The sequence below is a fragment of the Coregonus lavaretus genome (assembly GCF_964263955.1).
Source record: "Coregonus lavaretus genome assembly, chromosome: 21".
Classification (NCBI taxonomy): Eukaryota; Metazoa; Chordata; class Actinopteri; order Salmoniformes; family Salmonidae; genus Coregonus; species Coregonus lavaretus.
The window spans coordinates 41,766,399-41,782,694 of record NC_140008.1 but is presented as its reverse complement, the minus strand read 5'-3'; the positions used below and the strand labels follow the sequence as shown (position 1 = coordinate 41,782,694).

The window sequence follows — 16,296 nt, the reverse complement described above, 5'->3', positions numbered from 1 at the left end:
AAAGGAGGAATTTGTGATGTAACACAAATGTATAATGGTTACTAGAGATAAAGTAACATAATATTGAGTATAATGGGTTACTAGAGATATGATGAAGTAACAATAGAAAAAAAAGATATACACTACCGTTCAAAGGTTTGGGGTCACTTAGAAATGTCCTTGTTTTCGAAAGAGAAGCACATTTTTTGTCAATTAAAATAACATCAAATTGTGTACTACTCTCTTCACAGAACAGCGCAAACTGGCTCTAACCAGAATAGAAAGAGGAGTGGGAGGCCCCGGTGCACAACTGAGCAAGAGGACAAATAGCTTCATTCAATAGTACCCGCAAAACACCAGTCTCAACGTCAACAGTGAAGAGGCGACTCCGGGATGCTGACCTTCTAGGCAGAGTTGCAAAGAAAAAGCCATATCTCAGACTGCCCATCTTAATCTTTTCTTTTTATTGGCCAGTCTGAGATATGGCTTTTTCTTTGGCTTTTTCGCCTGTGAGGCGTCTGTTTCTCAAACTAGACACTCTAATATATTTGTCCTCTTGCTCAGTTGTGCACCGGGGCCTCCCACTCCTCTTTTTATTCTGGTTAGAGACAGTTTGCGCTGTTCTGTGAAGGGAGTAGTACACAGCGTTGTACGAGATATTCAGTTTCTTGGCAATTTCTCGCATGGAATAGCCTTCATTTCTCAGAACAAGAATAGACTGACGTGTTTCAGAGGAAAGTCTTTGATTCTGGCCATTTTGAGCCTGTAATCGAACCCACAATTGCTGATGCTCCAGATACTCAACTAGTCTCAAGAAGGCTAGTTTTATTGCTTATTTAATCAGCACAACAGTTTTCAGCTGTGCTAACATAATTGCAAAAGGGTTTTCTAATGATCAATTAGCCTTTTAAAATGATAAACTTGGATTAGCAAACACAACGTGCCATTGGAACACAGGACTGATGGTTGCTGATAATGGGCCTCTGTACGTCTATGTACAGTGGGGAAAAAAAGTATTTAGTCAGCCACCAATTGTGCAAGTTCTCCCACTTAAAAAGATGAGAGAGGCCTGTAATTTTCATCATAGGTACATGTCAACTATGACAGACAAAATGAGAAGAAAAAAATCCAGAAAATCACATTGTAGGATTTTTAATGAATGTATTTGCAAATTATGGTGGAAAATAAGTATTTGGTCAATAACAAAAGTTTCTCAATACTTTGTTATATACCCTTTGTTGGCAATGACACAGGTCAAACGTTTTCTGTAAGTCTTCACAAGGTTTTCACACACTGTTGCTGGTATTTTGGCCCATTCCTCCATGCAGATCTCCTCTAGAGCAGTGATGTTTTGGGGCTGTCGCTGGGCAACACGGACTTTCAACTCCCTCCAAAAATGTTCTATGGGGGTGAGATCTGGAGACTGGCTAGGCCACTCCAGGACCTTGAAATGCTTCTTACGAAGCCACTCCTTCGTTGCCCGGGCGGTGTGTTTGGGATCATTGTCATGCTGAAAGACCCAGCCACGTTTCATCTTCAATGCCCTTGCTGATGGAAGGAGGTTTTCACTCAAAATCTCACGATACATGGCCCCATTCATTCTTTCCTTTACACGGATCAGTCGTCCTGGTCCCTTTGCAGAAAAACAGCCCCAAAGCATGATGTTTCCACCCCCATGCTTCACAGTAGGTATGGTGTTCTTTGGAAGCAACTCAGCATTCTTTGTCCTCCAAACATGACAAGTTGAGTTTTTACCAAAAAGTTTTATTTTGGTTTCATCTGACATTATGACATTCTCCCAATCCTCTTCTGGATCATCCAAATGCACTCTAGCAAACTTCAGACGGGCGTGGACATGTACTGGCTTAAGCAGGGGGACACGTCTGGCACTGCAGGATTTGAGTCCCTGGCGGCGTAGTGTGTTACTGATGGTAGGCTTTGTTACTTTGGTCCCAGCTCTCTGCAGGTCATTCACTAGGTCCCCCCGTGTGGTTCTGGGATTTTTGCTCACCGTTCTTGTGATCATTTTGACCCCACGGGGTGAGATCTTGCGTGGAGCCCCAGATCGAGGGAGATTATCAGTGGTCTTGTATGTCTTCCATTTCCTAATAATTGCTCCCACAGTTGATTTCTTCAAACCAAGCTGCTTACCTATTGCAGATTCAGTCTTCCCAGCCTGGTGCAGGTCTACAATTTTGTTTCTGGTGTCCATTGACAGCTCTTTGGTCTTGGCCATAGTGGAGTTTGGAGTGTGACTGTTTGAGGTTGTGGACAGGTGTCTTTTATACTGATAACAAGTTCAAACAGGTGCCATTAATACAGGTAACGAGTGGAGGACAGAGGAGCCTCTTAAAGCAGAAGTTACAGGTCTGTGAGAGCCAGAAATCTTGCTTGTTTGTAGGTGACCAAATACTTATTTTCCACCATAATTTGCAAATAAATTCATAAAAAATCCTACAATGTGATTTTCTGGAAAATAAATTCTCAATTTGTCTGTCATAGTTGACGTGTACCTATGATGAAAATTACAGGCCTCTCTCATCTTTTTAAGTGGGAGAACTTGCACAATTGGTGGCTGACTAAATACTTTTTTTCCCCACTGTATGTTTTCACCCCCTTTGCTATGAAGCCCCTAAATAAGAGCTGGTGCAACCAATTACCTTCAGAAGTCACATAATTAGTTAAATAAAGTCACTTGTGTGCAATCTAAGTGTCACATGATCTGTCACATGATCTCAGTATATATACACCTGTTCTGAAAGGCCCCAGAGTCTGCAACACTGCTAAGCAAGGGGCACCACCAAGCAAGTGGCACCATGAAGTTCATTGAGCGGGTTAGTCCCGCTCAAGCTGTCGGGACTAACCCACAACGTTAGACACGGACACGAATGATCTGCTTGGCGTGTTGACACACTGGTGGTTTGTTGTGGCTGAGTATTAGTGCCAAACCGTGTTGTTGGAGTCCGGCATGCTAGTTGGCTGTGGCGTCATATGACTAGGTGCCCTGGATTTTCACAGAAGAATACAGTACCAAGTTAGCTAGCTGAATAAACTAAGTTAGTCTATTCCTAGAAAACATTGAACCGCTGTAGTTTACAACAATTATAGTTTCTGAGGTGGAAGTTGGGAGAGTTATATTTGGGTGTTTCAGTGAAACGTAAGTGAGGGAGGCCCCGCTCTCTCCTTTCCCAGATGTTTAGTTCATTTCATTCCGATCTCCTTTGCATTATTGTAGCCATTTTCTGTAGCCTGTAAACTATGCCTCTGTCTATCCCTGTTCTCTCCTCTCCGCACAGGCTATACAAACGCCTCACACCGTGTGGCAGCTGCCTCTCTAACCTGGTGGTCCCTGCACCCACCACCCACGTGGAGTTCCAGGTCTCAGGCAGCCTCTGGAACTGCCGTTCTGCGGCCAACAAGGCAGAGTTCATCTCAGCCTATGCTACCCTCCAGTCCCTCGACTTCTTGGCGCTGATGGAAACATGGATTACCACTGAAAACACTGCTACTCCTACTGCTCTCTCCTCGTCTGACCATGTGTTCTCGCATACCCCGAGAGCATCTGGTCAGCGGGGTGGTGGCACAGGAATCCTCATCTCTCCCAAGTGGACATTCTCTCTTTTTCCCCTGACCCATCTGTCTATCTCCTCATTTGAATTCCATGCTGTCACAGTCACTAGCCCATTCAAGCTTAACATCCTTGTCATTTATCGCCCTCCAGGTTCCCTTGGAGAGTTCATCAATGAGCTTGACGCCTTGATAAGTTCCTTTCCTGAGGATGGCTCACCCCTCACAGTTCTGGGTGACTTCAACCTCCCTACGTCTACCTTTGACTCATTTCTCTCTGCCTCCTTCTTTCCACTCCTCTCCTCTTTTGACCTCACCCTCTCACCGTCCCCCCCTACTCACAAGGCAGGCAATACGCTTGACCTTATCTTTACTAGATGCTGTTCTTCTACTAATCTCACTGCAACTCCCCTCCATGTCTCCGACCACTACTTTGTATCCTTTTCTCTCTCGCTCTCCTCCAACACTACTCACTCTGCCCCTACTCAGATGGTAATGCGCCGTCGCAACCTTCGCTCTCTCTCTCCCGCTACTCTCTCCTCTTCCATCCTATCATCTCTTCCCTCTGCTCAATCATTCTCCCTCCAATCTCCTGATTCTGCCTCCTCAACCCTCCTCTCCTCCCTTTCTGCATCCTTTGACTCTCTATGTCCCCTATCCTCCCGGCCGGCTCGGTCCTCCCCTCCTGCTCCGTGGCTTGATGACTCATTGCGAGCTCACAGAACAGGGCTCCGGGCAGCCGAGCGGAAATGGAGGAAAACTAGACTCCCTGCGGACCTGGCATCTTTTCACTCCCTCCTCTCTACATTTTCTTCATCTGTTTCTGCTGCTAAAGCCACTTTCTACCACTCTAAATTTCAAGCATCTGCCTCTAACCCTAGGAAGCTCTTTCCCACCTTCTCCTGCCTGCTGAATCCTCCTCCCCTTCCTCCCTCTCTGTGGATGACTTCGTCAACCATTTTGAAAAGAAGGTTGACGACATCCGATCCTCGTTTGTTAAGTAAAATGACACTGCTGGTCCTGCTCACACTGCCCTAAACTATGCTTTGACTTCTTTCTCCCCTCTCTCTCCAGATAAAATCTTGCGACTTGTGACGGCCGGCCGCCCAACAACCTGCCCGCTTGATCCTATCCCCTCCTCTCTTCTCCAGACCATCTCCGGTGACCTTCTCCCTTACCTCACCTCGCTCATCAACTCATCCTTGACCGCTGGCTATGTCCCTTCCATCTTCAAGAGAGCGAGAGTTGCACCACTTCTCAAAAAACCAACACTCGATCCCTCTGATGTCAACAACTACAGACCAGTATACCTTCTTTCTTTTCTCTCCAAAACTCTTGAGCGTGCCGTCTTTAGCCAACTCTCTTGCTATCTCTCTCAGAATGAGCTTCTTGATCCAAACCAGTCAGGATTCAAGACTGGTCATTCAACTGAGACTGCTCTTCTATGTGTCACGGAGGCTCTCCGCACTGATAAAGCTAACTCTCTCTCCTCTGCTCTTGTCCTTTTAGACCTGTCTGCTGCCTTTGATACTATGAACCATCAGATCCTCCTCTCCACCCTCTCCGAGCTGGGCATCTCCGGCGCGGCTCACTCTTGGATTGCGTCCTACCTGACCGGTCGCTCCTACCAAGTGGCGTGGCGAGAATCTGTCTCCGCACCACGTCCTCTCACCACTGGTGTCCCCCAGGGCTCAGTTCTAGGCCCTCTCCTATTCTCGCTATACACCAAGTCACTTGGCTCTGTCATATCCTCACATGGCCTCTCCTATCATTGCTACGCAGACGACACACAACTAATCTTCTCCTTTCCCCCTTCTGATAACCAGGTGGCGAATCGCATCTCTGCGTGTCTGGCAGACATATCAGTGTGGATGACGGATCACCACCTCAAGCTGAACCTCGGCAAGACGGAGCGGCTCTTCCTCCCGGGGAAGGACTGCCCGTTCCATGATCTCGCCATCACGGTTGACAACTCCGTTGTGTCCTCCTCCCAGAGTGCGAAGAGCCTTGGCGTGACCCTGGACAACACCCTGTCGTTCTCCACTAACATCAAGGCGTTGACCCGATCCTGTAGGTTCATGCTCTACAACATTCGGAGAGTATGACCCTGCCTTACACAGGAAGCGGCACAGGTCCTAATCCAGGCACTTTTCATCTCCCGTCTGGATTACTGCATCTCGCTGTTGGCTGGGCTCCCTGCCTGTGCCATTAAACCCCTACAACTCATCCAGAATGCCGCAGCCCGTCTGGTGTTCAACCTTCCCAAGTTCTCTCACGTCACCCCGCTCCTCCGCACACTCCACTGGCTTCCAGTTGAAGCTCGCATCTGCTACAAGACCATGGTGCTTGCCTACGGAGCTGTGAGGGGAACGGCACCTCCGTACCTTCAGGCTCTGATCAGTCCCTACACCCAAACGAGGGCATTGCGTTCATCCACCTCTGGCCTGCTGGCCCCCCTACCTCTGCGGAAGCACAGTTCCCGCTCAGCCCAGTCAAAACTGTTCGCTGCTCTGGCACCCCAATGGTGGAACAAGCTACCTCACGACGCCAGGACAGCGGAGTCACTCACCACCTTCCTGAGACACTTGAAACCCCACCTCTTTAAGGAATACATGGGATAGGATTACCCCCCCCCCCAAAAAAAATAAATAAAAAAAAATACATATTGTAAAGTGGTTATTAATCAGAGAGGCAACAAAGAGACCAAAGATAACCCTGAATTAGCTGCAAAGCTCCACAGCGGAGATTGGAGTATCTGTCCATAGGACCGCTTTAAGCCGTACACTCCACAGAGCTGGGCTTTACGGAAGAGTGGCCAGAAAAAAAGCCATTGCTTAAAGAAAAAAATAAGCAAACACATTTGGTGTTTGCCAAAAGGCATGTGGGAGACTCCCCAAACATATGGAAGAAGGTACTCTGGTCAGATGAGACTAAAATTGAGCTTTTTGGCCATCAAGGAAAATGCTATGTCTGGTGCAAACCCAACACCTCTCATCACCCCGAGAACACCATCCCCACAGTGAAGCATGGTGGTGGCAGCATCATGCTGTGGGGATGTTTTTCATCAGCAATGACTGGTAAACTGGTCAGAATTGAAGGATTGATGGATGGCGCTAAATACACAGAAATTCTTGAGGGAAACCTGTTTCAGTCTTCCAGAGATTTGAGACTGGGACGGAGGTTCACCTTCCAGCAGGACAATGACCCTAAGCATACTGCTAAAGCAACACTTGAGTGGTTTAAGGGGAAACATTTAAATGTCTTGGAATGGCCTAGTCAAAGCCCAGACCTCAATCCAATTGAGAATCTGTGGTTTGACTTAAAGATTGCTGTACACCAGCGGAACCCATCCAACTTGAAGGAGCTGGAGCAGTTTTGCCTTGAAGAATGGGCAAAAATCCCAGTGGCTAGATGTGCCAAGCTTATAGAGACATACCCCAAGAGACTTGCAGCTGCAATCTACAAAGTATTGACTTTGGTGGGGTGAATAGTTATGCACGCTCACGTTCAGTTTTTTTGTCTTATTTCTTGTATTGTTTCACACAAAAAAATATTTTGCATTTTCAAAGTGGTAGGCATGTTGTGTAAATCAAATGATACAACCCCCCCCAAAAATCCATTTGAATTCCAGGTTGTAAGGCAACAAAATAGTACAATTGCCAAGGGGGGTGAATACTTTCGCAAGCCACTGTACAAGCTGCTCAGTTTCAGAGATCCCCTGGAGGGCATTGGCAGTGACGAGCGCTATCCATGGCTGGGTCAGAAGTACAACTTGTGGACTTACATACACCACACCCTGAGCTCCACTGACACGGCCATTCAGTGCCTCAGTAATAAGGCAGGAGGCCTTTCACAAAAACAGTCCTTCAGACACTATGGAAACCCAGCCTGGGCGCACTATCACCTGGATAACCAGGCCGAGAGCCAGGGGTCTGTGACAAAGGTTGAGGCACTGCTACGGGATTACCCCTCGCCGTCCCAGGGAAAACTGCACCCCGAGGTATGTGCTGAAAAAGCCTGGACCCTCATGAACTTTGGCCAGGACAAAAGACAGAACATGATAGAGTACTTCCAAATGGCTATTAGGATGGAGCCTGGGAGAAAGGAGTGGCAATCAAGCCACATCTTGGCCCTAGACTCAGTTATCTTATCTAAAAGCAAGGAGTCTGAGTTTCTAGAGAAGTTGAGACTTGCCAAGGAACACGATCCAGACAACTTGAATGTAGCAAGTGTCTACCTGTTAAGACTTGGCAGGAGTGGCCAGGTGAGAAGAGAGGAAGCACAATGGCTAGCGCAGCAAATTTTAAAGAAGCCTGTTAGCTGCTATAATGGTATTAGACCCTTACTTTGCTTTTACAGGAAATATTTATCACATGATGATGCTATTGACCTTGCACACAAGGCTCTGGAAAGACATCAAAATGCGCGCTACATGAAAAAGTGGCTAGCAAAGTCCTACAAATGGAAAATCAATTCAGAAGGAGGAGGCAGACGGTCTAAGGATGACAGTCTGAGGCAGAGCATGATCAACAGAGCCATCCGTCTCTATATGAAAGTGGTCACACTCTACCCAGAAATGACAATTAAGGTCAAACCGGAGCTTGCTAGCATCTACGCAAAATTAAGTATTGACAGGAGGGAAATAGCCATTCAGATCTATGTGGAATTACTCGCCAGCGTACAGGAGCCATCCAAGTTACAGTTACTCTACAACCAATACGCTACATACCTGTATTCCTCCATTAAGGATTACAATGGATCAGTTGATTATCACAGGAAGGCGGCAGAAATACCAAATCCTAACAAATATGGTAGAAAGAGTATAACAATGTTGAGGAAGATCAGAGAAGGGGGAAGAAATTGAAGATGCGCAGAAATTCAGGAATTTCTTGCAAACATTTATTCTAGCATAAGAATGAGCAAGGAGTAAAATTAACCAGAGGTTAACCAAATTGAAGGTGACATAATGTATGTCTTGTTGATTATCTTTGGTCTTTTTTATGCCAGGTTACTGTCAAGCAATTCATGACAAATATTTTTTGTTAAAAGCACTAGGCAAATAAAATGTGATTGATTGAATTGTATTCATTGAAGACGGTAAATAATTCCTCATGACCGCAACACTGTTCTCCTGGGGAACGGGGGCAAAAGTAGTTATTTTTTTAGAGTGGTGTAAAGTACTTAAGTAAAAATACTTTAAAATACTACTTAAGTAGTTTTTGGGGGTATCTGTACTTTACTATTTATATTCTTGCCAACTTCTACTTCACTACATTCCTAAAGATAATGTACTTTTTACTCCATACATTTTTCCTGACACAAAAGTACTCGTTACATTGACAGGAAAATGGTCAAATTCACACACTTATCAAGAGAACATCCCTGGTCATCCCTACTGCCTCTGATCTGGCGTACTCACTAAACACAAATGCTTCGTTTGTAAATGTCTGAGTGTTGGAGTGTGCCCCTGGCTATCCGTTAATAAAAATGGTGCCATCTGGTTTGCTTAATATAAGGAATTTGAAAAGGTTTTTCCCTTTTACTTTTGATACTTAAGTATATTTAAAACCAAATACTTTTACCCAAGTAGTATTTTACTGGGTGACTTTCACTTGAGTCATTTTCTATGAAGGTATCTTTACTTTTACCACCACTGTTTTATTTGTATAATTGTGGCTAACACTCATACCAGTCACACATTCAGATGAGGACATCATATGCATTGATGACAGACATCCATAATAAAATACAACTATTTCCACACTTATTCTGTAATGATGAGACGCATCACATTAACAATTGTTTCGACAACAGCTCTCAATAATCGTCTTGGTAAAACAAACACAATTGGGATTAACAACCATTATTACTATGGTCCCTAACCTGCTTGGCCAGAAAATTCAAACAAAAAAAAGACTGTGCAAACATGACATTCTTAGTCTACGTTCAAACCACCAAGCAACTTTATTCACTGATGCATAGGGTTGTGGACAGTTCCATATGAGCTGCAGATTTGAGAAATACAATTGAGATTGCTTCTTTCTGCAACATGGTCTGAAAATATATTAAAATGCAATCATTTCCAAAACAAAATACAAAATACAAGGGATTCCATACACAGATGTACAAATTTGGTCACAATGTTCAAGTCAGAAAAAGGAACTATCCAAGAGCACAAAATACAAAGCGGATCACACGTTTCCTCTTCGACTCTTCTTGTGGCTCTTTTTTGAACTCCTTGAATAGAAGAAAAACAAAAGCTGGTGATATACTCACTAAATGTCTCCCTCTCTCAAATGCTGTTATTCACAGACAGTTCAACTACACCATGAACACAGAGAGCAGCTTTTTAAATATTGTAGATCCTAGTATAGTGGGGTGAGGGTCTTTCTCTTCTTCAATCACTCACCTCTCTGGGGATTTGGAGTGACTGCGATGCCTGTGGCTTCTGTGATGCCCTGGGACAAAATAGAGACAGCTCTAGGTCAGACTTGGCAGGGGAAACTATTGTTACAAACATCTTAAAGTCTAATGATTACAGCGGAAAATATGTCACACATCACAAATATAAACACTGGTGTGAATTTTTAATCTTGTGCGTTGCAGGATGGCATGGTAGCCATTGCTATGATACCTGGGGACTTTGAGCGGTGACGTCTCTCCCGAGAGCGGCTGCGGTGGCGACGGGGGCTTTTGCTGCGGTGGCGTTCTCGTCTGGGGGATGGGCTGTGTGGCAACAGGAGACAGAAACAATACAGGCATCATTAATACAGGGCACTGTTTACAAGTAACCAGGACCCTAGTGAAGTAAATCTGAGTCTCAGCTCATTTATGAATTAAACACTTAAAGTAGGTTCTGTGTTATTATATTCAATACCATCAGAGTTAGGAATTCAAACAAAGGAAAATAAGAGAAATCCAGCAGAGAAGAATCCAAGCAGAGAACATAGCTTCATACCTTCGTCTCTTAGGTGATCTGCTCCTCCTAGACAGAATAAAAAGGATGCACAAATCTTTAGTGTCTTGAGGATGTTATAGGAAAAGACTATGAACTAGGGATCTTTCAAGATGATTCAATGCGTTTCCAGATTCATGTGCTCCGATGAGACACAGGAATGATACGTTTTAGTTTGAAACGATTCGGTTCGATGCACTAACATTTGTTGCATAAACACATTCATTATTCCATTCTAAATAAAAATCTACTGCTGATGGAGCTGGGCCTCTCTGAGCTGGATCTGACGTCTTTCTGTGTGTGTGTGTGTGATGTATACATCTATTAGTGTATGTAGGCACCTAAACTGAACCATAAGAGATCAAACAGAGGGGGGGGGGGGGGGGGCAATGCATGTACGCTTTTTGTCCCCCCACTTTTGATCTGACATCACCTACTAATGAACTTGTCATTTTTGCAGATTATAAGTGTTTGAGCCAGTAATGTATCAATATTTATCTTAAGAAATGAGCTATGACAGCCAATTAATCCACTTCAAATCAGTGTAGATGAAGGGGAGGAGGCAGGTTAAAGAAGGATTTTTAAGCGTGGAGACAATTGAGACATGGATTGTGTATGTGTGCCATTCAGAGGGTGAATGGGAAAGACAAAAGATTTAGGTGCCTTTGAACGGGGTATGGTAGTAGGTGCCAGGCGCACTGGTTTGACTGCAACACTGCTGGGTTTTTCATGGTCAACAGTTTCCTATGTGTATCAAGAATGGTCCATCACCCAAAGAACATCCAGCCAACTTGACAACTGTGGGACGCATTTGAGTCAACATGGGCCAGCATCCCTGTGGAACGCTTTGACACCTTGTAGAGCCCATGCCCCGACTAATTGACACTGTTTTGAGGGCAAAAGGGGGTGCAACTCTAGATTAGGAAGGTGTTCCTAATGTTTTGTACACTCAGTGTATAGCACAACTTTGGATTTCACCCGTCTCAAAATCGAAAGGTATTAAACATTTGGACATTTTTACGGAGCTTCTCTTCTCCTCTCGTTTTGGCCATGCATTGTGGTTCGCAAAAGTGATTGCTGTCCTCGTTATGAATTTAACTTTATCCCATATATCTAAAAATGACCATATACACTGATTGTTTAAAGCAAAACTACCAATACTATATCTGATGGTGAACCTGAACAATAAAAATAAAATATAACGTAAGCCCTGATCAGCAGGTATAGCCAGATGAGTTGTGTCTCCGGTATGCGGTAGCTTACATTTATTCCCGTAAAACACTATTTTCAACACATTTGATAGCAATAACCTAGCAAATTACATTAGCTGACACTCAACTAATAAAGCCTAATATTGCGCAAGCATTTTTACAAACATTTGAATGCTTAAGGTGCAAGATCAGGAATAGACCTCTCTTTGGTCAGAGTGCGAAGCCTCGCACAGTTCGCAGTTTGACTAGGCTACTGATATTGCCTGGGGTTGTTTGGCATGCAAAATGACATGTAGATCAACGACTGTCAACGCAGTTACATGCTTAGTTCGACACTGAAGGAGAGGACATCAGTTGTCACAAAAGATGAGAGGTATTTTCAGAAGGTAGAAAGAAAGTAATATGAGCTTTTAAAAAAAGCAATTTGTAATGTTGGAATCAATTTTCTGACCGATGCATGCTAGATTTGGAGCCGTTTGGGGTCTCGCGGATCGATGCACTCGTATCTTAAACATTAATTACATCCCTACTATGAACTTTGAGATATGTCTGGTTAGTTACCGTCTGGGTGAACGACTGCTGCGTCTGTAGCGTGGAGAGGGCGAGTGGCGAGGCCGATCGTTGTCTCGGTAACTCCGTCTGTGAGGCTCTGGGGTCTGAACTCTCTCTGTCTGTAGACATTTGAACAGAAAGACGACAGAGAGACAGACATGGACAGTGAAACAACGTTAGAATTCTTCCACCCACTACACTAGCGTAAGTTTACTCAACTTTACAGTTAGCTTATGCAGGCTATTGGTGGATAGGGGGATACAGTTAAGACGACTACCTTCTCCTCTTCCTCATCTTCCTCATCGCTGGTCTCCACCTCATCCAGGTCCTCTTCCAGGGCACTGATGCGTGTGTCTAACAGCTCTGCCTCCTCAAGAACCTGTCTTTTCTGTAGTTAACACACTCACACACACACACACACACACACACACATCAGCAGTCTAGGTCAGTGAAACAAGGGATGTGAGCACATACACGGGTATGAGACTTACCTGAAGCCTGGGAAGGATTATGTCACACATTCTCTCAGCGTGTAGTAGTTCATCAATAAACTCATCAACGTGTTGCAGCTCAAACTCTGAAACAGAGGGTGAAAGGAGAAAGTGCCATTTAAATCCAAGGTAGACAATTTCGTATTGTATAATCATTCCATGTAAACAAAAAGACTCACCCCCATTTCGGTTCTGACTCTTGATTTTTCTGTAGTCGTTGTACAGTGGTTCCAGGTATTTGTAGCAATCCACTGATGTCCCAGTCAACCTCATGTACATGGCTCCAAGCAAGCGGACATACCTAAGGTGTAGAAAACATCACAGTGAGGTTGCCATGTAGGTTCTGATTTTTTAAATCACATTTGTCAAGCTGGGAGTTACAAGATAGTCATAAATGAAAAGTTAGAAAAACTAATACATAAAGGCTTCTTATACTATAACCAGCATGAATGCAAAATCTTACTTGAAATCCTCGTTTTTTATGAATTCTACGATGATGTCTTTCTCTGGCTGGATCTGCAGCATCTTCAGAGTGAGACACAGGAAAGGTGTCGGTTTGATATTTCCGCCATAAACTCCACCGACAAACTTCAGCGCCATGGCTTTGTCAACGACAAGCTCGGCTAGTGATCAAAGAGAAACCAATCAGAAATAAGATCGTCAATATGGAGCAGGCATTGTTCGCTAACTAGTACTTTTGGTGTGCATAAACCTATACGTGAATGTAACAGGGTAAACATGACTAGATGCTAGCTAGCGCACTTCCTAGTACTACTATGTTTACATTTGTGGTATTTGTATTTCAAGCTAACTAGCGTTAGCTGTTCGCTAGCTCCAACCATAGATATAGATAGAGGACTCATCTTATATCTGTGCCATTATTGCGTCTGTGACAGCATGGGCAGTGCCATTGAGGCAACAATCCCCACCCGGTTGACTACTGACTACTTTAAAATGGTGGAAGCCCTTAATGGCGCGGCCCATGCTAAAGGCCTCTATAATTATGGCTCCAACTCACCGGTCAGTCCAAAGCATTCTTCTTTCCAGTATTTTGATTCATAGATTCGAGTACGAATAATTTTCTCCACCAAGTATTGTGGATTTGTTCCATGTATACTGTTGGCATCTTTAACCGTCCTATTTGCCATCTTCACAGCTCAAAACTGAATGAAAAATGTTTTCCTGTGCGAAACGAATTCGCATATGTACTGTATATCTTCCGGTGCAACAATGTACACTTCCGGGGCAGATTTTATTTATTTTAAACTGCATGGAATTTGATCAATTTAGCCGTTCAACTCAGAGACGAGTTCCTGTCTCTCTTTGTGAGTATGGGTGACAGCTAGTTAGCTCAGCCCATTCATAGACGCTAATAACCCAAACTACTTTTGCGCATATTGACGATAGTATTTTCTGGCCATCGGGTGTTCTGTCCGGGGAAATGTGTTAAGATACCTGACGCTCGTTCTGAACGTTATAACGCGCTGTGCAGACTGGCCGATAATAGTCCAGGCTAGAGCTGGCTGGCTGGTAGGTAGTGCAGGCCACGGGCAATGGTGAAAAACCGCTAACGGTGGCTAATAGCAAGTAAATAGTTAGCTGGCTCTTCCCGTCCGGTAGACAAAGAGGTAGATATCCCGTCCGGTAGACAAAGAGGTAGATAGCCTTGAGCCAGGCCTATATCCCGGCTAACTGGTGCTTGCTTCGGGGGCAGTGGTGATTAGCCTACAGCAACATCCATTCAGTTGCGGCTAGCTAGTTGCGATCCGGTGTTAGGGTCCAGTGTTTCAGTTATTCCGGCAGAAAATCCGATGTTCTGGGTGAAAACCGCTAATAGCTAGTTAGTTGGCTAGCTAGTTTCAACTGGAGATTCTAGATAAAGGTGAGTAAATAATAGAATCTGTTCCACATTGAGTGAGGCGGGTTGCAGGAAAGTATATTTAGTAGAAGGATGAAAAGTGTGATAGGGAAATATGTACGAAAAATACAAAAAACAGGCTATTTACACGGACACACAACAAAGAACACAACCGCACTGCTACGACATCTTGGATTATTGCCAGGTATGATCTGTATAATTGAATGTACAGTACCTCTGTGACGTTTGTACGTTTCATATATTTATTTTATTATTTATTTTAAAATGTTCTATTTCCTTTTCTTAAACCTGTGTGCTTGGGTATTTTCTTAGCTAAATATGCATTTTGAATGTATAATTGAACTTCCGTATATGTTTGTACAGTTGTTCAGCACACATTTTCTCTTGAGGCTTGTCACAGTTCAGTAGCCGAAGTCTACACCCTTCATTGGTGATTGGTCAACAGTAGGGATTATTCAATGAAGTGTTTATTGTCATTCAACAACAGAAGACTAGTTTTCATGCACATTCTTTTAATTGAGTTAGTTAGATGTAAAATTGCTCGGCTAAGACCTCTGCAAAAACGTCAAAATTAATTTAAAATGTATTGAGGAAGTGTACTTGTTGCTACAGTGTCTCAAGAGGGACAAACAGTAATATTGCCGCTTTTCTCTAGTTTTTCAAGCGAAGGTATTTTAAGGGAGTATGCAAGCACAGACGTTCACTTCGCCTAGCCGAGTTGTGCTATGAGCAAACCAAACCTATGTATGCGGACGCCTTAAGGATTCCCACATATTTCCATGTTGCAGCGCTTGTTTATGGAAAACCGACAGAGGTGTACCTGTGCTAATTAACTATCTGCATGTCCGCAGGGGTTCCCAAACTGTTTTGGCCCGCGGCCCCATTTTGATATAATGTTTTGCAACCCCACCATTTAAAAAATGTTATGTAATCAACGGCCAATGTTAACTTTTTTAATTGGGGCTATGACAGTCTATTACAAATCACAATATCACCGAAGTATGTTGTATCGGGTAGGGAATTTTACATCCCTACCCCAGCAGAAGGGCGTGGCCACTGAAACAAAATTCTGTGAGCAACTACACTAGGCTTTCCACTAGATGTTGGAACATTGCTGCGGGGACTTGCTTCCATTCAGCGACGAGCATTAGTGAGGTTGGGCGATTTAAGCCTGGCTCGCAGTCGCCATTCCAATTCATCCCAAAGGTGTTCGATGGGGTTGTGGTCAGGGCTCTGTGCAGGCCAGTCAAGTTCTTCCACACCGATCTCGACAAACCATTTCATGCTAAAACAGGAAAGGGCCTTCCCCAAACTGTTGCCACAAAGTTGGAAGAACACTATCGTCTAGAATGTCATTGTATGCTGTAGCGTTAAAATTTCCCTTCACTGGAACTAAGGGGCCTAGCCCGAACCATGAAAAACAGCCCCGGACTATTATTCCTCCTCCACCAAACTTTACAGGCAGGTAGCATTCTCCTGGCTTCCGCAAAACCCAGATTCTTCCCTCGGCCACAGTTTTTGTGCTGACGTTGCTTCCAGAGGAAGTTTGGAACTCAGTAGTGAGTGTTGCAACCGAGGACAGATGATTTTTATGCGCTTCAGCACTCGGCGGTCCCGTTCTGAGAGCTTGTGTGGCCTACTACTTTGCGGCTGAGCCGTTGT

The 16,296-nt window shown here is 44.3% G+C and overlaps 1 protein-coding gene and 1 pseudogene across 2 annotated transcripts; one reads left to right on the top strand and one right to left on the bottom strand.

Moving 5' to 3' along the window:
• Positions 1–2,795: 2,795 nt before the first annotated feature.
• On the top strand, positions 2,796–8,410 carry LOC311149163 (interferon-induced protein with tetratricopeptide repeats 5-like; annotated as a pseudogene). Its single transcript has 2 exons — positions 2,796–2,813; positions 7,232–8,410. The product of its transcript is annotated as an interferon-induced protein with tetratricopeptide repeats 5-like (transcript).
• An 891-nt stretch (positions 8,411–9,301) lies between these two features.
• Positions 9,302–14,813, bottom strand: LOC311149014 (pre-mRNA-splicing factor 38A-like). Its single transcript, XM_084186085.1, has 10 exons — positions 13,774–14,813; positions 13,219–13,378; positions 12,935–13,056; positions 12,756–12,841; positions 12,542–12,652; positions 12,274–12,383; positions 10,505–10,531; positions 10,181–10,272; positions 9,956–10,004; positions 9,302–9,783 (listed from the first exon to the last, which is right to left on the bottom strand). Exons 1-10 carry the CDS (start codon positions 13,901–13,903, stop codon positions 9,738–9,740), a joined length of 933 nt encoding a protein of 310 aa, XP_084042211.1. The 5' UTR covers positions 13,904–14,813; the 3' UTR covers positions 9,302–9,737.
• Between the last annotated feature and the right edge of the window lie 1,483 nt (positions 14,814–16,296).

Coding starts and splice junctions, on each gene's coding strand:
- LOC311149014 (XM_084186085.1), bottom strand. CDS start 13,903: ATGGCAAATAGGACGGTTAAAGATGCCAACAGTATACATGGAACAAAT. Junction 13,379..13,773: donor AGAATGCTTTGGACTGACCG/GTGAGTTGGAGC, acceptor TTTGATCACTAG/CCGAGCTTGTCGTTGACAAA. Junction 10,532..12,273: donor AGCAGTCGTTCACCCAGACG/GTAACTAACCAG, acceptor TATTCTGTCTAG/GAGGAGCAGATCACCTAAGA.